General features: G+C 40.5%; 1 protein-coding gene across 1 annotated transcript in view; it reads left to right on the top strand.

Annotated features, from left to right (window-relative positions):
* The window catches only part of LOC150102861 (ankyrin repeat and fibronectin type-III domain-containing protein 1-like), a 355,850-nt gene that overhangs the window by 138,333 nt on the left and 196,315 nt on the right, over positions 1-21,202 (top strand). Inside the window, exons 10-11 of the mRNA XM_090397404.1 lie at positions 14,190-14,293; positions 17,012-17,142. Of these exons, the coding sequence (XP_090253530.1) occupies positions 14,190-14,293; positions 17,012-17,142 (235 nt within the window). The remainder of the gene's footprint in view (positions 1-14,189; positions 14,294-17,011; positions 17,143-21,202) is intronic.

Genomic DNA, 21,202 nt, shown 5'->3' with positions numbered 1-21,202 from the left:
TTCATTGAGAGTCCAAATGATGTCGTGATGCGAAATGTACTTCACACGCACACAGTTGTAAACTGTGTGTGTGTGAGAGAGCTATCTGCGGAGGTCACTTGTTTTTCCAGTCTTCTCAGAAATCTTCTTTGAGGCGCCATCTTTTCATCTGTTCGCTTTTTTTCTTGATTTTTTTTTTTGATTTTTTTTTTGGGGGGGGGGCATTTAAAAACGCTTACTGAAGTTTCTTAGTCTCCAGTTGTTCGGTAGTTTAGGACGAAATTTCTCTCATTCATTGCCCCGTACATTGTTTTCCGACATCATCCTTTGGAATTCTTATTTTAGGGATTTTCGATAAAATCTTGCGATGCTTTTATGGCCCCTAGAAGGGCCCATTGTTATGTAAAACAGGGTCCGTCCCACAGCTCACGAACAAAGAAATTCGTTAGAATTGCTTGAAAACACGCCTCGGTTTCCTTTTAAAAAAAAAACTCAGTTGAACTGCTTAACGTTTTGCGACGTGCGAAATTGATTGCGCGTTTTTAATCCAAACTGCCACGCAGAATGCGTACGAATTAGTCGACGCCATCAGGGAAGTGAGAGCTTCGAGTGGTTCACTTGCCGTAACGCATCTCTGTGTAAGACGAGCAACGGCCGCTTCAGGAAGAGATTCGTTCGCTAACAGCCGTCGGCTTCATCCTCGAATCTTCGTACGAACCTCAATGAAGTGAAGTCTTGGAAAGAAAAAGCTCCTCATATTCACTTCGCCAAGAAATAGAAACTCCCCAGTTTCATCCACAGAAAATTGGTGAAACGCTAGCGCATCATGGGTTCGTTTTCCTTGCCACTCGAACCGAATTCGATCCTGCATCGCAACGACATTCTCGGGCTCTTCTTTCTCGCCAGCCTTGCTGGTGTGCCGCATTCCCTTCATAGTTCCGCTTATCATGACCGAGGGTGCAGAAAAAGAAGTTCGACTGCGAACTGTTAGCGATGTCCACAACGTAAATCGCGTTCATCGTAGACCGTCAGGAGCACTCAGCACCGAAAAGAGCTTTTCGGTAAGGAGGTCGCCGTGCTTAAGTTGTGATCGCTGTTCCGTAAAATATTCGATGTTGCTCCTTGACGCTCCGAGTAACGGCTTGCATCATTTGTTACTGCCTTGCTTAAAAAGAAAAAAAAAAAAAACCTTCCCAGTCATCCCAACTTTACGTGAGTCTCGTTCCGACTTTATTATCGTAGAGAGCCGTCAAATGCATCCTCACGATTCCACCTCTTTTCGGAGTTTTCAAAGTTTCTAGATGTAAGTGGTCGGACGGTTTTCATCGCATGATGCAAAGAATGCTTTCCGAACAATAACATTTTTTTGGTCTCCGCAGACGAAACATTTACAGCAGTAATAACTGTGCTGTTGCATTCTCATTACAGACTCGTTCTCAAATAAAACAACAAAAAATATTTTCTGTTAATGCATCGTTTCTGTTTATATCGCTGCAGTAGCGCAGCTTCTCTACTCATCTTCCTCCCTCAGGAATCTCGTTCCAGCGTATCGTTTGTCCGCCATTTCGTTCTGTATTTCGGTGAAGTGTTCGTTATTGGTGTTTGGGCTTAGTTCTTCCAGCATGCCTTCATTTCTCTTTTTAATTGGCTCTGTACAGCCTGATGTTGTTCGCCTGTAATATGGCGTATTGTCTTGACAGGTTTGAGAGCAATCATCACGCAGTCATCCTGTCATCGAGTATCGTCATCCCTTATGAGGGCTCAGTGTCAGCAAAAATTGCCAAACTCCTTAAATCTTTCATCGTCAGAGTTGCTCTCAAACCTGTCAAGATAATACGCCATATTTTAAGATCACCAAAGGACATTAATGCCTTCTTCAAATACGCTAGTGTATGCAACATTCCATCTTCCTGTGGATTAAATTGCACAGGACAAACATAAAGAAGCCTGGAAATTCGAAAAAAAAGAACATGTAGGGGACGTGAACAACAACAGAACAGATACTTCAGGATTAGCCCATCACTTCTCGATCTCTAACTACACCGTCGATTGGGATAAAAGCTCCATGCCCTACACAGAAGAGGAGTTTCGATGTATAAACTTCAAAGAAGTCGCGTTTGTGCTCCGCACTGGAGAAAATCTAAACAGAAATCAAGGAATGATTCTGAAAGACACTGGAAAAGCCTAATAAATTCGCTCAGCTTACCGGAATTTCATTTCGATAAAAACTATATAACGCTCTCAATAAACAATGACACTGATACACCACGTTCCATGCGTATCATGTTACGCGTCGGTTTAATTTATTTGCCTGTGTTACTCCATTCTTCTTTTTTTACTGGCCAACGTTAGTATCATGTACCGTTACACTTGTCCTGAAGAAGCCAGACAGAACAGCTGGTGAAACTTGTAGACAATTCTTGTATATCTCTTACAAAAATCTTTGTTCACTAATAAAGCCAATAAAAAAAGTTCTAGTTTTAAATTATTTTCTATTTGGATTCGTTCTTTGACTGCTAGCCTTCATTCTTTGATTATTTCATTCATATATATTTCCAAATAATACTAGAGAGAGAGAGAGAGAGCATCCTTGTATAAGTTTTCCTGTCATTGCAAATGTTTTCGTTCTGTTCTTTTTTATTGTTTTCTCACGAAGTCAGGAGAGTGCGTTTAATATTTTTCTGGGTGAGTGGTTTTATAGTGTATGTCAAAGAGTTGACATTTGTCTGTTTTGTCGAAGTTTTTTTAACCCCTTAACACACAAAGGCGTCTGTGACACATATTTTGTTTATTGCACCGAAATTGATTTTGAATTTTGGTTTCACATATAAATACAACCGAATATAGACGCCAGACAATCTTGTGCCTATTTCCTTTCAGCCGAGAAAAGTTGTCAACGGCGTGTATCGGCTATTTCGTTTGCGTTTGCACAAATTCGTCATGATTTTTCAAATAATGATGAATTTGATCCAGCAAATCACCTTCGCCCAAATAATTGGCAGAAAAACGACCGCTTTCTGATTTTTAATTGGTACGTTAAGGGGTTAATGTATACCCTCTGAATGCCAGATGTTTTTCCAGGTCGAATTTTCTTCTTTTCTCAATTTATAGGAGGAGGATGAATTTAGGATCTTCCTTTTACTAAAGCCATTTGTTCTTCAAAATGGCTTTAAGAAAATCGTCATCAGAAGATCACCATGATGGTGTTCTTCAGTATTTCCCATATATAACTTATAACCTGAGTTTAATTGATAAACTTCTTCCTCCGTGGTCAGTTATTCCTTTCATCTCTTTTTAAAGATGGAAATCGCAGTTGCATGGCTTCGGTGTCACCGGGATTTTTCTAGCGTTGAATATTTTATCATTAATATAAGAAATCTTTGATTGAGATTTGTTCATCGCATTATAAAATTCAAACGTTTTTCTATTGCATATTTCTTCTGGTGATTTTTTTTTCCATTTGTCTTAATGGTTCATTAAATTCGTTTGGTGTAACTTGAGAGTTATCAGTTACGTTTTCTTAAAGGTCTTTTAAATAATCGTTTATTTCCTTTCCAGGGTTTACAATAATAATTATCCGTTGTTGGTCGCATATTTCGCGAATATCTGCTGTTTCTTTTAAGAACGTCGTTGCTTTATAGGTTGCGGTTTGTGTATTTATAATTTTCTGATATAAATATCCCAACTGCTTTGTTGAAGTTTTCTCGTCTCTCTTTCTGCTGTAGTACTTTTCCTTTTATATTCTGCTTCGTCTTCTAGTTTTCTTGACGTGAGTCATTTAATGGATGCAGTTTTTTTTATCTTCATGTATATTCTTAATTTCATCTTTTCATATTCGGAGACGTTTTCTTTTCCATTCTTCTCCCCATTGTGCTTCCTTTAAATATTTATTTGTATTTTCTTGGTATGCGTTTATTTTATCTGTTTGTAATAAATTTATTTTACATTCATTATGTTCATTACCACGGATGTTCTTCTCTCTCTCCAACTTGGTGGTATTGTTACGTTTCCTATTACTTGAATGACCCTGGATCGGCATTATAACCTCTTTATAAACTCTGACATTTATTAATTTCAATAGGTTATTATTGGCTATCAAGCAGTCAGCTACTGAATTTTGATCTCCAGGTAAGTTTATGAGCGTTCTAATATCTAAAAAACTCCAGTATTCTTAAGTTGTAAGATACGAATTCTGTTAATCTGTTTTTCTATTTTCTTAGACAATTTGCCATCACAGGTGGCATTGATTCATTACCCCATGCATGCAATGTTCTGATTATTCTTTTTGCCTTCGATCAACGTATAGCACGGAAATAGCGTAGATGAACCAAAAGGTAAGGGAAAGAAAGAAGCTTTGGATCGGAAGATCTGGAGATTCTGCTTTTTAAGAAACAGAGAAAGATTCCTGAAAAAGTAGGAGGAATTGAATGTCTTCAGAGGAAGAAACTTTTGTTCTATGAGTTTGGATGCGAAGGGATATTGAAAAGCTGTTTAACTTGTTTCGAAACTGAGAACCTCAAGATGTTTGTTATGTTTGTCAAGGGAGAGTTTAGAAGAGAAATCCAATCTTGTCTGCAGACATGGATGTTACCAAGAGCAAGCCTGGAAGACGAGGGTTCTTTTCTTTTCTTGCGCAGAAGGAAACCAGACGTTTTCTAACATTTGAATGGCAAGGTGATGCGGGCATTGAAGAATGGTTTGAAAATCAGAAATTAGGGTTGTAGAAGTTGATATTCTAGAAGTTTTGGTGGTTGGTTTATATAGGCCAAGTTTTGTTTAAATGAGAAAGATGAGTGTGATGTACTGTGATCAACAAAACTATAAATGGGAATTGCAGTCAACTGCAGAAAGTTGTCTACAGAAGGAACACAGTAGATGAAAGAACGGAGTCCAGTAGGACTGCATTAGCGGCGAAGTTTCAGGGTAAAGTTCATTCCACAAAGAAAGATGGCAACACACTTGCTAAAGAACTTTGTGCCATACCCAATCAAGTGCTTTATAGAGATCAACAGCAACTACTAGAAATTTCTAACCTTTTCCGTAGCATTTGTCCAGAGATCCGCTACCGGTCTACGACGGCCGATCCCATACGGGTGTCGTTTATTAAGGGAGAGGATTCGAGGTAGCGTAGAAGTTCAGTGCCAATGATTTTTGACATCACCTTAGAAAGAAGTGGAGTAAGTGAGCTGTAATTAATGGTAAAGATTTGGCATCCGTCTTAGGAATGGGAATGTGGGTCGTTTTCCGGCTATAGGATAAGATATCAGTGAAATGGAATGAATAGCAATGGCAACAGAACAAGAGCTACCTTTAAATCCATTAGGTACAGGAGACTTCTTGGTATCCGTTTTCGATACGATCCTTTTGATCTTTTACTGACAAAAAAAACCAATGGGCACATTGTATATACATCTTCGTACCACTTAATTATATTTTATGGATTGCCCATAAAACATTTTGAGAGTTATGATAATACGCTTGAGTTTTTGAATGAAGAGAAATGATTGTGAATAATTTCAGCGTCATACTTTGAAGAAAAAGTTTGAACATTTGACGCCGTGTTCAAAATTCAACTGCCATCGAGTAGGACAGAGTATTTAAGACAGAATGCATCTTTATTCCAGACACGCACTTACCTGTGGATTTCACATTCATGATTACAGTGGAATGACGAAGTCCAAAGCACTCCCATGAGGGTTCTGAGAAACGTTAGGGGAGTAAACCGATGGTATCAATGGCAGAATCATATTAAAAATGGAGATATTAGAAAGGAACTTCACATTGTTAGCATTCAAGAATGTGTAAGCAGAGCTAATCTAAGACGATATAGCCACTTAAATAGGATGAGTGAAGAAGTTTAGCAAAACAGGTGTTTGATGCCCAGATGGCCGGAAAGAGAACCAGAGGAAGACCGAGGTCCAGGTGGATTGATTCGGTCAAAGTGCCTTCGAAGCACTAAATGTTAAATATGACAATATTGGGGTGCTCACAAGAATGATAGATTGATTTGGAGGCAAATTGTTGATAAGAGATTAATAATAATGTAAACCAATTCATGTAGTGCTGTCATAGTAGCCTGAACACCCACTGAAGATGCGTATCAGGAAATTGATGAGTACAAAGGAATGAAGTCCAAATCACTCCCACTTGAAGTGGTTTGGATATGTAACGAGAAAGAATGAATGTAATGATAAAGAAAAACGAGAAGACAGTATGGAACGAAAACTGAGGAGAAAACACCAAGGGAAAGACTACAGAAAAGATTGAGAGGCCAGATAAGAGAAGATTTTACAAAAAAAAAAAAAAGGAACTTGTGCTTGGACGGTGTTCAAGATGAAAGCATGTGGCAGGTCGAGAGGGTGGGAGTGGAGGGCGTGGATCCGACTGACCGGACGGTTTCCGTTAGGCTTGTTCATTTTATCTCTAATCATTACACTGGAATTCAAATACGCACCCGTCCCTTCCTCCCCGTTATATCTTGAGTGTTACGCGGAGACCAGAAATGTTTAACTCGAGTACTGCAACAATTACAGGTCTTTGAAAGCTCAGCCTATCAGCTTCGTATTCAGGGACAGTTATTACTTGACATAATCGGGGTTCAATCCTCTCCAACGTAATATATTTTCGACGAGATAATCAAATTTCCCAAACACTAAGTTTTCAAAGAGTTTAAAAATTCGGAGGGTTTGATTCTTGTTAAATGGATTAAGTCTACTTGCTTTTCGACATGCGTTACAAAATAGCAAGTTGAGCTAAAGGAGAATTCCGCGTGCTTTCCGCCTTGCCCTTGCTTTTATCCTTTCTCCATCGTTTTGCTCCATTTGTGTGGAATTATTTCTCGATGTTCTGATACAAATTCAATTTGTGTTCACGTAACCCTGAGTTATTGGTCGATCGCTGGGGATGGCTTGTAATCAAGTGTTTTCCTTGACAGTATGTTGCACCAAGGAAAACGATGTTTTGCGATGGTTCTTTTGACGAAAGGCGCTTCTCTGCTTCCGACAAATTCACCCATCCACCCAACACTTCTCCTGTTCAGTTTTCAAGTTTGTTTTGAGCTCCTTTCAAGTTGGAACGGATGTTGGTACAATTTCTCCATCTGGTGGTCTGAAAAGCATGGTGTTTCCCATTCTGTTCAGAGTAGTTCCCACATAGCTGCTTATTCTGTGCTGAAGTGTTCGGAAGTCTTCTTTACGCATATTTTGTTTGGGAACTGACCATGGGTCAACTGGCATTAAGTGAATATAGGAATGTCGCGGTGGTAAGATGATAAGGAAAGTTTGCAAGAGGTGCTCTCTAAGAAGGGGGGGGTTGCGATCAAGTCGGATCCACCTCCACTTAGGCATGAAGTTGAAAGAACTGTAAGTATCACCCCCCCCCCCCCGAGTAGTGTAGACGGAATCGAGGTAGAGCTAATTAAGCCTACAAGACAGAGATTGAGTGTTTTAAAATATCATGGGAGACAGGGGGTTTGGCCCAGACACTCGAAAATGAGTATTCATACTGCTGCATTAAAAAGTGATGCGAAGGACAGCGAAAAATAATAAATAAATAAAATATAATAAAAGTCGAATCTCATGAAAGCAAGATTCTTGCTTTCTTTTACTCCTTTTTATGGCCACTTCTGACTATAGATGTCTCCCAGTTCTCTCCATCTCTTTCTATCCTGAGCGTATTGGTGCCACAGAGTTCTAATTGTTTTCCTTATACTTGCTAACCCCTCTTCTTTCAGGTCTTCCAGCTGATCTTTTACCTTCATATGGTCGCCACTCCAGTATAGCTTTTGTCCATCCTCGAGTCTTGAAATGTGTCCTTCCATTTCTATCGAAGTAAGTTTCTCCAATATCAAAAAATTTTGTTTTAGCGCTTATTTCTTAATTTTTGATTTTATCTTTGAGTCTTATGTTTAGCAGACATCTTTCCATTCTTCTTTCTATTTTTTGCATTTTATCTATTATTTCCTTTTTGAGTGGCCAGGATTCAGATCTCCGTATATAAGGAGCAGAAACAAGGTTCTACTAAAGATTATTCCAAATGGGGTTAAAGCGAAAGTCGTAGCTGAGATGTCCGAGGAACAGAAAGACAAAGACACCAGAGATTAGATCCTTTGTTCCAGGCAGATCATTGAAACGTATAAAGAGTTTAGACTTTCTTTGTGTTTCATAGACACTACTCAAAAGCTTTTGAGGTATTCAGCATTCAGAAAGTAATAGTAAAACTTGTGGGGGGGGGGAGATGCCACGGTAAGAATAGTGGAGGATCAACCGATTGATTCAGCTAGGCAAGGATGCTTCCTTTCTCCTCACATGTGCAGCATCTATGCTGAGGTATCACGTGTGCAGAACTGGATGAGCTGAAGATGGGAATTAGCACAGGTGGCAGATTAGTCTGCAATCGCAGATATGTTGATGATCTAGAAGACCGTGAAGAGCTAGAACAGAGGACACATCCAATTACAGAAAGAGGAGTATTATGGTTCTTGAAAGACGTATAGACAAAAATTGCCCGAGTGCACTTTACTGAAGAAATAACTGAGGTAGTCAGCAAACTTGAGTGCTGAGATCCATCATCAGTGGAAAGAACTGGTGCTAAGAAGATTAGAATGGCCAGGACAATACTGAAAGATTGTCCTGGCCATTCGAAGCAGAGGCTTCTGGATGTTTTTATAGGCATTTGACTGATGTGCGGTGTTACAGGAGACTCTGAATGTCTCGTTGGTTGAAAGGTAGATGGATGGACACGAGAGAGAATCATGAGAGAAACAGTTCTAAGGATGGATAGACTTGAGATTTATAACGTTAGCACTTGTACAAGTAAGAAGTGGTTACCTGAGCGGAAAAAGGAAGCCAAGTTTTAGGAAGCGGAAAAGAATATGATGGGTTTGGGCTAGGAAAGACAGGAGAAGTGAAGAAAAATATGATCTTGTTTGGAGATCTGAGTGGTGAAGGGATCTTATGAGAAGGGTTTTGGTAGCATTGAACTTCCCAACATCATCCTCACTCCACCGAAGAAATGCAAAAAGAAGCAGGATTTAAGAGACTGGTTCATGAAGACTTTGATCACTTGATCGGAACAGGGACTCGGATCACGGATCGGAACTTCTTCATTTGACAATGAAGAAGTAAACCTGAACGTACCTTCGTCACTCAAGCTGCGAATCGGATTGACCTTCACTAGAGAAGGTCATTTACATGGAGGAGGAAGAGCGGGGATAAAGGTACAGACCCTTGGGCATTTCAGGCACTGGAGGGAAAATCTCAAGAGAGAAATCATCCGCATTAACACACGATGAACGACTGGAGAGGAGGAAACAAGTAACAAGAAACGACTGCACGGGATGGGAAGTGGACCACAAAATGTGGTCGATTGCTCAGTTGATGGTCATGCTGGATCCGAACAAAATGTCCAGGAAATGTCAAGATTCGTTAACCTCGGGTATGACCTTGTATCGTGTAATGGCCGGCATGAGGAATCTCTTTACTGCTATATCCTCGAATTTTGTGGTGGGTTAGTTCTTACTGAATGTGTTTGGGACTCACTTGGACTCTCACCAGCACGATATGCAAGAAGAGAGTGTGAAAAGAGAAACTCCGAGAGTTACTTTGGAGATCTGTTAGTTTTGTCAGAGTATTTGCAATGGCAACTCTGAATCGTTTTCAGTTAGATGGTGCTCCGGCCTCTATTACAGCTTGTTTCAAGCTGTGCAAGACTCACAAAACTAACAGACCTCTAACCGAATCCAAGCTCTCCAAGAAGCAACGATCAGGTTTGTCTCCTGCACTTTGTTCTTCCATAAAGGATTGGTGCGAAAACCTTCAGTGACTTCGCATGACTTTGAACTGCGTGTTTACAGTCAGTGAAGGAGCAGAAGAATGCAAAGTTGGATTAACAAAGTAATTGAATTAGTTGTATTTTGTTACTCGAATTAATACATCCGAGTCAGAAAAAACGTTAGTTTGTAAAATTCTGTACCTCCCATTTGTGAAATCTCACGGAATCTTTGAATCAGGATTTTAGTGGCGAAAAGCATCGCCATCATCAAATTCCTGATATGTAACTTCAGGGGTTGTACAGGATAATTATGATAGTACTACATGAAAATGTTACACTATTATTAACTTCCTATCAACAATTTTCCTCCAGATTAGCCTGTTATCTCAGCACTCCAACATTGTCAGATCCTATATTTCCATCTTCTAAAGCACTTTTTTACTATGAATCCACCTATATCTTGGTCTTCCTCTGGGTATTTTTCGTGCCAACCTGGCAGAGAACACTTGTTTGGCTAATCTTTCCTCGCCCATTCTGTTTAAGTGACCTGATATTAGCTCGGCTAACACATTCCTGGATGCTGCCAATGCTTTCCTAATATCCTCGTTTTTAATTTGATATTGCCACTGATGCCATCTGTTCAGTCCCGCTAATCTTTCTCAGGACTCTCATATCTGTGGTCTCTAGTCTTTGGTCAAGTGTTTTACTTCTGACCCAGCTCTCAGATCCATAAGTTAAAACTGGTTTGAACACTGTCTTGTACACAGCTAATTTAGTGTTTCGACTAATTTCTCTCTTATTCCATGTAAATTCCTACCATACCAGCTTTGCTAATTCTGCTGTCTGTTTTCAAATTTAATTTGCCATCTTCACTAAAAATCGTGCCTAAATAGCTGAAATATTTTACTTGTTCCACAGGTTCTCTATTCAGGATGCGGTTCATATTTAATGTTTTTGCTCATTTTCATGGCATTTTTATTGTTGATTTTCATACCAAATTTATTACAGTTATTCAGTTTGGTCAGGGAATCTTGGAGACTTTTCCTGGATTTATTTAGGAGTATAACATCATCTCCAAACTTGATATCAGGTTTAATAACCGCCTTTCTTCATAATGTGATCCATATAGGTAATGAATAACAGTGGAGATAATGTGCACCCTTGTCGCACACCTGGCTTAACATCAAACCAACTTCCTGTACCTCCTTTAATTCTAACTGCTGTTTCTTACAGCTTAAATAGAGACTATGTGTTGCTTGATGTAATGTCCCATTTACACCATATAACTGGAAAGTTGTGAACACCTTTCCTCTTGGCACCTTGTCAATATGCTTTTCCAAATCTACAAAACTTAAATACAGATCCTTTATATTTCCACGATTTCTCATCTATTTGTCTTAAAGTTGAAAATTCGATCCTCACAACTTCTGTTTGGCTTCAAGTCAGCTTGTTATTCTTCTCAAGAATATTTGCATAAATCTTACCAGGAACACTCAGTAGAGAAATTCCTATGTAATTCTCACATTCAGCTTTATTCCATTTTTATAGATAGGTACGGTTGAGTGTTCTACTCCAATCATCTGGAATTTGCCTCTGTGACCATTCTTTCTGAATTATGCAGTGCAGCCACTGTATACCTCCCATATTTAGAATTTCTAGTCGAATACCATCCACTCCGGCTGCCTTTTCACATTTCAGATTTCAAGTACAGATATACAGGGTGTCCACAAATGATGACCCTGGTTTCAACTGGTTATAATATTTTAACAATGAAACTAAATGAATAAATTTTGTTGCAGGTAAACTTGGGCACTCATAAAGTTTCCATACTGGTATCTTTAGTATACTGCTTTTGCCACCAGGAGCGCTGCTGATTTTCTTTAAAAATGGCTTCAGTACAGGAAAATGCCTAATGTGTTCTGTGGCTAGCAGAAACAAAATCTCCAGTTATAGTGCAGTGAATGTTTAGGGCACAGTATGGAAAGAACCCACCTGATGTCAAGCTCATTAAATCATGGAAGACAAAGGTTTTAGAAACAGGTTCAGTTCATAAGGGTACAAGCAGTGGAAGACCATCGGTTTCCGAGGAGACAATTCAAATTGTCTTCACCCGGTCACCGCAGAAGTCAATCAGAAGAGCTTCACTAGAACTTCAAATGCCAAGGAGTAAAGTCCACAAAGTGGTACGCAAACGTTTGAAATTGCTTGCGTACAAAGTCCAAATTGTCCAAGAGATAAAGCCAGATGATCATTCAAGACGTGAAGAATTTGCTAACCTTATTTTGAACTGCGTCGATGAGGATAATGATTTTTTTGCAGTGTGTTTGTTTCTCTGATGAAGCAACACTTCACGTGAGTGGAGTAGTCAACAGACAAAATGTAAGGATCTGGGGATCTGAAAACCCACATGCCATAAGGAAACACACTCGAGCTAGTCCAAAACTCAGTGTGTGGTGTGTGAACTGCATGATCGAGTGATTGGCCCTTTCTTCTTTCTTGAAAAAGAAATTAATGGAAATGTGTACTTAGACATGCCCAATAATTACGCCATTCCCCAGCAACGGGGGATGCAACCAAATGATATCTTTCAACAGGACGAATATCCCCCCCCCCCCATTGGTCTCGTGATGTTCGCAATCGTCTTAATCGAGAATTCCCGAATCGCTGGATTGGAAGAGATGGTCTAACCGCATGGGCTCCCAAGATCACCGAACATTACACCCCTAGACTTTTTTCTTTGGGGGTATGTGTTAAGGATCTTGTTTATGCAACACCAGTTCCAGATCTTGTGACCTTACGACAGCGCATCAGAAATGCAGTTGAAAGAGTCACACAACAAATGTTGGAGAATGTGTGGCGTATTATTGATTACCGCTTGGATATTTTACGTGTTACTGGCGGTGCACATGTTGAAGTTGTTCATTGACTTTTTTTCTATATGTTATGCTTTGAAGTCTAACTTTGTGTTCCATTCCAAGTATCCACTGAAGAGTTATAATATATTATAATCAGGGTAAACATTTGTGGACACCCTGTATATTCCTGTTGAGTGTTTTCTACCACCATGCTGTCACTGCTAGTTTCATTTAGCATTCTTTCCTCCATTTCTGACCTTTTCAATAGCCTCCAGAATATTTTATAACCTTCCTGTTATTTACTTTCTATGTTCTTGCCAAAGTCCTCCCATGACTTTTGTTTAGCTAGTTTTACACAGTGTTTAGCATTCTTGCATTCTCTAAGAGCACAAGCTGACTTATTCGACAGGAACTTTTGATATGCTTTCTTCATTTCCTTCACTACCTCTTTAACTGCCTGTGTCCGCCATGGAGTTCTGATTTTTCTATCCTTGCAGACAACTTCACCACATGCCTCTCTGGCTGAATCAATCGGGGTTTTCTTCAAGGCTTGCCACTGAATCTCCAAGGTTTTGTTCCTGTTCTCAAACTCTTTCATTTTATCTTAATAACTTTTGTGTATTTTAGTCTCAGCCTTGATTCACTTTAAAACTTTCTTACATGTTATTCTTTTCGATATGAAATTCAATTTTATCCTGCTCAAGACTAAATAGTGATCACTTCCAATTTCAAATCCTCTGTACACTCTGGTGTCCTGCACAAGGGAGAAAACATCACTATCAACAATAACATAGTCAACGAGACTTTTCTTATTCCTTGCCTCTTCTCTCCATGTGAATTTGTGCACATTTTTATGTTGGAACATGGTGTTAGTAATAACCAGTCCATTTCCTGAGCAGAAATGCAACAGATATTTGCCATTATTATTAGCTTTGCTCTTTTCTCCAAATTTTCCCAGAATATTTTTGTATGTCTGACAATCATTTCCTGCTCTGCTGTTTAAATCTCCAACAAGCCAACCAGGTTCTACTAAAGTAGAAGTGGAATATTAATATTCCACTTCTACCTTAGTAACACTTTCTGTGGTACAAATAGGTCTCATTGTCCAATTCCCCATTCCGATATTTGCCCACATCGCTCTACTTGAGACTGCCTGCCATTCATGAAGATTAGCCTCGTATTCAGTGTTTATTATTATTATAGCTACCCCTTTTCTCTTATTGTTATTACTTGAATATAACATTTTGTGTTTATTGCTCAGAAAGATCTCACCAGTTTTTGTCTTTTTTTTGTTTCGGTAACACGTATTATGTCGATCTGGTACTGATCCAATGCTTCAGCTAGCTTCAGTTCTTGTTCATTGATGCTTCTTATGTTGATAACGCCAATCTTCAACTCTTCTGATGTTGTGTTTGGGTTCAGATGTCAAAAAGTATTTGGCCGTAAGCAAGCAGTTACTAACAATAACTTTCTTTTCTGAAACATTGCATGAAAAACAAATAGAAAAATTAGAATGAATTGCATTTCGGAAGAATTGTCACGCGAAGCATCAGTCTGAATGGTAATCTGTAAAATATTTTGCAGCGTGAATGCGGATGGCTTCAGTCTGTTGGACATCGCGGCCATGACGAACAACGTCGCCATGGTGAAACTCTTGCAGTCCCACGGAGCGACGGAGAGCGAGAAGTGTAAGTAACGAACCTTTTTTGTTGTTGTTGCTAAATAAATATTGACAGTGTCGCTAAGCGGCGTTATTTTGCCACAGATTCAGATTTAATGTTGTTGCAATTTGAGATTTCATCATTGCGAAGTCGGTAGCTGGTGGAATCTGAGATCAAAGTACACCGGAAATGGCGAGTACAGATGTTGAATACTTTATTGCATTTTTATTCTCCATGTTTGTTACCTGAAATTTGTTTTGTTTTGTACTTGTTCGACTTTTCTACAGAACTGAAGACGGACCTTTATTATTATCGCCTTAATCATTACAACCAGTGAGAGCCCAATTAGCTGCTTTCCTTCATGAAGCCAATCAGGCGCTCAATTCCCAAGTCTGTGGATCGTGCAACGAAACTGTTAATAGAACAACAAAGTGCTCCTTTCTTTTGATCAACGTTGGTTTGAACAGCGTAGCATTTGCAGTCATCGCATTATTCTTCTTGGATATCGAAAAAGAGGAGAGTTATTGTCTTATCAACGCCATGCCAGCTGGACATCTGCATTTGAAGAAGTGTGTTGTCCACTGAAGTACGAGTTTGCTCGTTCAGGAATATCTGAAAGATTTACGACCAAAACGGCTCTGGAGCTCTGCTTCTTTTAATGAGAGTTTCATACAGAATTATGTTAAGTGTGCATATTTTCCAGTTCTCTGGAAAATATTCAAAAAAAAAAAATCCCGAAAATTGTAATGTTAAAGAAAATTAAAAGGAGTGCAGTACGAAATCACGAGTTGGCCAATTCCGAGCTGAATTTGTTCATTGGGACTTCCCATAACACTCGTGGCCTCCTCAACATTGCCTCTTGTAGCCAGTATCAGTCTCACTATTAATTTAACCAAGCGTTGGTCTTCCACGGTGCGCCTTTTATTTATTTATTTTTTTAAATCGAAAAAGGCTTGTTTTTAACATTAGCTGCACGAGTCATTTCGCTGTGCACTCATGGAAACCACGGCGACCCTGTAATCTTAATCGATCTCGTGGTTCACCTAACTGATTCAGGAGAGTCACACGTGCTTTCAGTGTGTGTGAACTTCCCTGGACGATTCTGCCGTCCTAGCCAATGAAGGAGATAATCCATGTTAAGAATTGCTTGGAATTCATTCTGCTAAAACCGATTAAGACAATGGCCATTTCTGTTAGCCATTAGTAACCGGATGTTTTAGTTAAATAGGAGGGATTAATGTACTTCATTGCGCAAATTTCCTTCAGCAGCATAAAAAAAAAAAAAAAATAGAAGAACTGAACTTCTCACGTATTTGTTAATGCAAGTTTCGAACTCAACATGCAGGCAGAAAGAAATGAAGAGTTTTCGATGTTTCAGCTGCCCATAAGAGATGAAAGCAAAGTTTCTTAACAAAAATTCTCCGCTGATATAAACAACCATCAGAAATTAGTGAAAAACAACACCCCAGTCAGCGTCGCTCTTCTAAATAATTACCGTGTAGAATTCTCACATTACAAGAAGATTTTTTATAATTAGATGCAAAGAAACTGAATTGAGAAGATGCAACAAGAAATTATTTTATGCGAACTGATGCATTTCGGCTCAAACGAAACGCTGGACGAAATCTCATCGAGGTAGTCGCTTGGCCTCCGACACTTCGTCTGCAGAAAACCTCTCGTTTCCTTTCCAGGGAAGTTTTCCTCCCCGTCCACACCACCTCCTTAACGGAATGCATCCGAGAGGGGATTCAGTTGGGTAAAGGTTTCCGCAAAAATTCAAAGTTGCCCGAAAAGCAGCCGAGAGCTGTTCCGGTGGACGCAAAGCAAAGCAGCGCATTTGATACGGAGGAAGGCGGGGGTGGAGAAACTTGAATGTGATCTGCTAAAGAACTAGTTCGAAGTGTTTGTGTTGTGATCCTGTCTGTTTTCGTACAGAGAATGGAAGACATCGCCTCGGAGAACATTCCTTCTTCCAGCGGAGTGGCTGCTGGTGCTCTCCATATAAGATTACCAGCACGAGTCGTTTGCTTCGTGTAACCTCTTGACTTGCTTACACGGAGTAACGCACTTAAGCGAAGTTTGCGACAATACTTCATTGTTTTTTTTTTCTCTCTCAACATACCCCATAACAGAAGCATCGAATTCAACTTTTTGATCAACATCGGCATCAAGTTAAAAAAGTGAATGCAGAAGTCTGTGGAATGAGCCGCCATGTTCTCTCAGTACCAATAAAAACTTCCACAGGCATTACGAGACTGCACGCAATACAAATCTACTTATTAAGTCTTCAGCAAGAAAATTATTACTCGCTTTTCATAATCGGAAATTCGATTCTGATGATATGCAATTCTCTGGGCATTATTCAGGCATCGAACCTCGACTGATATATTTGACATGAAGATTAAAGCTCTCTGAAAGGTCTGGGTCGTGGTTTATTTGCGTGCCTAAGATTTAACCCATTCTTCGAAATAGAGGAAGATGGTATTTTTTGTATTAACTTTTAAAACAATTTTTTGGTTGGTTTTTCGTGTGTATTAGTGCGTGCAATGTTATCATAACCTAAAAAAATTTTGGTTTAAGATTTATCCGCTAGATGACGCCAGTGCATGCTGTCAGCTTGAACTAATGCCTACCTGCAAAGAAATGTGATTGTTCTGCTGGCTCAGTGCCGTCTGCTTGAGTTGTTCCTCACTAGACGTAGGAGTATCGCGTAGGTCATTGAACTTTTTTGTGTCTCCTCCCCAGTCACCAGCCAGGATAGCCGAGCGACCCACCTGAACAGTCTCATGAAGGAAGCTGGGAGGTGCGTGGAGGACCTGACGACCTGCGTGCTCAGTGCTGCCACCAACGGGAGTCTCTCTGCTGCCCTTCTCAAGGTCAGTTGGATTTGTTTTCTTGTAGTAAACTGGTTAGTAGCTTCGACTAGGTAGACGCGAACGAAACACCTCGAGTCGTTGCCGACCACCCCATAGCCTTCCGGTCACAGCATGACCCAGTTTCGCGGAAATGTTTAGCGACGGGCAGAACGGTGTGGGTAACCTGGGCGAGGTGAACTACCTGCAATCGGACGTCGGCACGCAGTGCGATGTACAGACAGCGGGCGATTGGGACATGGGGCGAAAGGTGAGAAAACGTTTCTTCTATTCTTCCTCCCGCGTGTGCACCTTTTCGACCAGCGGTGCTTGCTCGATGTTCGTGTTGCGCATTGCAACGGCTACCGCACGCGAGGATTTTTTCTTTCACGTGCATGCACACCTGCTTCAGCTGTTGGCCACTAAAGCGTACGCAATCCCAGCGCGAACCAGCGCCGTCCACAACACAGACGCGAGGAAGTGCAACACCTTTTAACAGCCGTCTGGTTGTGGCCGTCCCTCCTTCTTTCTCCCTTCGCTTTGACCTGGCGTGTGCTCTCACAGAACAATGGCTTCGCTATTGTTTCCGCGAAGCGTTTTCGTTCCTGAACCCAAAACGCTAGATGACGTGTCGAGTTCCCGGTCGAAATGAAAGGATGAAATGACTGCGCGTGGACTTTCGTCTCCTAAGATTCGTCCGACTGCGATGTTCATTTGAATTAACTTCACCGAACAAAACTGCGAGGGGGATGGGGTGCCTAGTAAAAAGCCCCCTATAAACATGCGACGAATCTGTTTTCGTTCGTGTTACTTTGCTCAGGGTTCTTGCATGTCGGCATAACGAAGGGAGGGCATTTTTCTGTCTTAAACATTCGTGTCGTACGATCCTTCCCATTGCAAATTACAACACTAGACCTAAACTGAAGTATTACCCAACATTCCGACCACTTAGCTTATCAGCATTCGATATTTTTAAGTTCCTAAATTTGAATATTTTTTCTTTTATGTGCAGCGCGATCATTGACTCCATTTTTTAAACTTACGTGAGCTGCAGGAAGATTAGTGAAACATTCTTTTTGTTTTGCACATTCGTTTACACCGAACAAAGAAAGGGTGTTTTCATTCCTGCAGGAACAAACACACATTTCGAATATAATATTGTGTGTGCTTGCTGCTTCTGTGGCTGCTCTTTGGTGAAAACTAAATTTAAATCTGGAACCGCGAGGTGTGTTTACTTAACGTGGGTAGTCATCGCCTGTTGTTGTTTTTTAATTGTATTAGTGTGTCATATGCAACGAGGTCTGATTTTAAAAAAAAATGTCTCGAGACTGAAGTTGTGAAAAGCAAAAAATGTTGAAAGTTGTATTTACATGTGGAGGGTTAAAATTCCCCTTAAAAGTAAAGACCTCCCCACTTGTATGTCCTCGTTCCGATTTCTGCATAATTGCTGGAGTATAAAAAAGGACGCAATTCTCAGAACTTTTGCGTGAGTGTGTATAAAGGGAGGTGGACATACGACATGATGTAAAGCAACGCTGTGCTTGTTGACGCAGGAGTTAGAAGTTTGTCTCGGAGTTCGCATATTGGACTGGTGGTCAATGTTTTGCCATTCCCCACCCACCCACCCACTTCAGCAGATGATTTGTGGTTGGACGCGTGCATTTGTGAGCTCGTCTGTTTTCGCACCAAGCCGAGAAACAAGTCAAACGCTTGCATGGCTCCCATCGTTAACGAGCGCCATCTGCATTAATTCGTGTGAATCCGTTGGCTATTTTTTAAAGATGAAACTGCGACGCTTTCCTTGGAATCGCAGAAGGAGGCAACGCTAATAACACCCGACTTGCAGCACCGACCTAAAATAGCAGCGACTGTGCTGTGCGTCGTCACTTGATTTTATCGAGAAACAAGCAGTCTCGATAGTTTATTATCAGACCTCGTATTATTAAAATGTTGTTTAATTTGATTTCTGTTGCTTTTCCTCATTAAATGTTGTCTGAAATTACATCGCACACTTGCAATTATTGTGCATAACAATTTAGTAATGAAGTTGTAACAAATCAAAAGATTTTTTTTTTTTTTTAATTTGCTTTGGTGAAGAGAGAATTACCTGAATTACACCAATAGCGAACGCTGAGTGTAAATGCTGATGTCGTCCTAAGTACGTTGTACGAGGCAGGGAAAAAGCTACAAAAAACTCAATCACATACAAGTCACTCTGGTTTTTCTTTCCAAGCCCATCCTTCGGTTGTTCAAGGAGTCTCTAGTAGTCCTGCTTGCGTTGCTGCTGTGCCAGATTTCCTTTGACCCCACCCTTCGAGGTCGTCTTTTAGCCTGAGCGAGACGATCTGAAGATGGCGCACCACAGAGAAGCGTGCTTGCCAAATAGCCGCGGAGAGTTGTATCGAAGGCGGTGGAGAATGACTGACAAAGAAGTTCCTCATTCGCCAAAAATCCTTCGAGGATTTTTGGCGAATGAGGAACAGCGAGCATCTTTCCCTGGACCATATGTTTGCGTGGCGTGTTTTAGTTAGCAGGATAATTTGACACACACACACACACACACACACTTTGCTCCATCAGCAAATCCATCTGCCACAGTACAACCAAGGAGGCAGACATGCCGGCAGTTCTGATATGTTCCCATTGACGAAGAAGATAAACTTCCACCTTTCCCACAGATGACGTTGACAAATGCAGTACTCCATATTGTGCTCATTGTTTTTTCATAGAAAATTCTGTTCGTGATATCGAAAATGCGCTTTCAGTTGGCCCATGAAGTGTTTTCGCTTATTGTTGGAATATTTGTTTGAGATGAGCTCATCATCATCTGTTAAATTAAGTTTTTTTATGCGAGTCCTACTCACGAAAGGTTACATACTAATACCGTCGGTGAGCTAAGACCAGATAATCGATAAGATATCTTGCACCTGAAATAAAGCTTTGATACCTTTTCAGGCCTCTTCAGTATCTGTTACCAATTTTTTTTGGAATCCTTGGAATTTGGAAGCGATCAGCTAAATGCGAAAGGGTTCACTAAGCATCGGTCAAGGTAGAAATCTAACGCGTGGTGAATTTGTTCGAAGCCAGGCGCCAGTTCATTGCCATCGTTCACGACCCAGATAGTAATTAGGAATGCGTGTTTGTACTGCTGTCGAATTTGCTGTTCATCGCTCCAATTCGTAATTATGACGAATCAGACTAACCGGGTGACGCATTTTTGATCGGAGAGGCGAAGAAGAGCGTGAAAAGCTGAGCGCAATAATAATATGAAGGAATCCAACGTCACAAAGAGTTAAAGGCTTAACCATGCTTACAAAGCGATGGCTCAAAATAACTTGCTGGATTCGGAGTTTACTCTCTTGGCCGTGCTGCAGCAAAAAAAAAAAAAAAAAAAAGCAGCCGCATTTTGGTGTCGTTCAGGCCACTGTGGGAAAGCATCGAAGGAAATTGTTTCTGAAACATCTGCCAAGTTGCATTTCGTTTACTGGTCTTAAAGTGAATTCCTGCATAATAATAATTTAAAAAAAAAAGTTGCAGGGTGCGAAATCTGAGTGAATAGGGGGCTGCTATGCTTGAGATGCCCTGTTGAATGCCAAGAAAACTTGCAGAAGCGCTACGATCTGATTTTCGCTTAAAACCGAGTCGCTAAGGGGAATATTCTGGTTAAGTGGCAAGTTTAAATCGTCCATCGCTTTAAACGAGTTCGCCCCCTTTTCACTGTGAGACTTCTCTTCTGGAGCGATGGAACCGGTCCGAGATTTTTTTTCATTGCAGCAGCATCGCTGCTTCTTGCATGTTTCACTGCCTCGTTTGCAGTCGCATCTTCCCTCACAGTCGCATCGCTGAAAAAAAATCCACACACTAAACAGAAGGTTAACATCATCGCAAGAGATGACGTCGGCTGAGCGAATCACGTCTCCAACCGATAAGTCGTTGGTTCGAATCTAACTGAGGGCATGGGATGCTTGCGGATGTATTTAGGAGAGAACGAATATTTATCACGAAGGTTGAGAAATATTCGTTCTCTCTTACCCTTATCTAACCAATGTGCGACAGGTTGACGACCTCTCGCGGATGGATCTAA

This window comes from Typopeltis vanoorti, chromosome 9, assembly GCF_054136105.1.
Source record: "Typopeltis vanoorti isolate ZY-2024b chromosome 9, IOZ_Tvanoo_1.0, whole genome shotgun sequence".
Lineage (NCBI taxonomy): Eukaryota > Metazoa > Arthropoda > Arachnida > Uropygi > Thelyphonidae > Typopeltis > Typopeltis vanoorti.
This window is presented reverse-complemented; position numbering and strand designations above follow the sequence as displayed.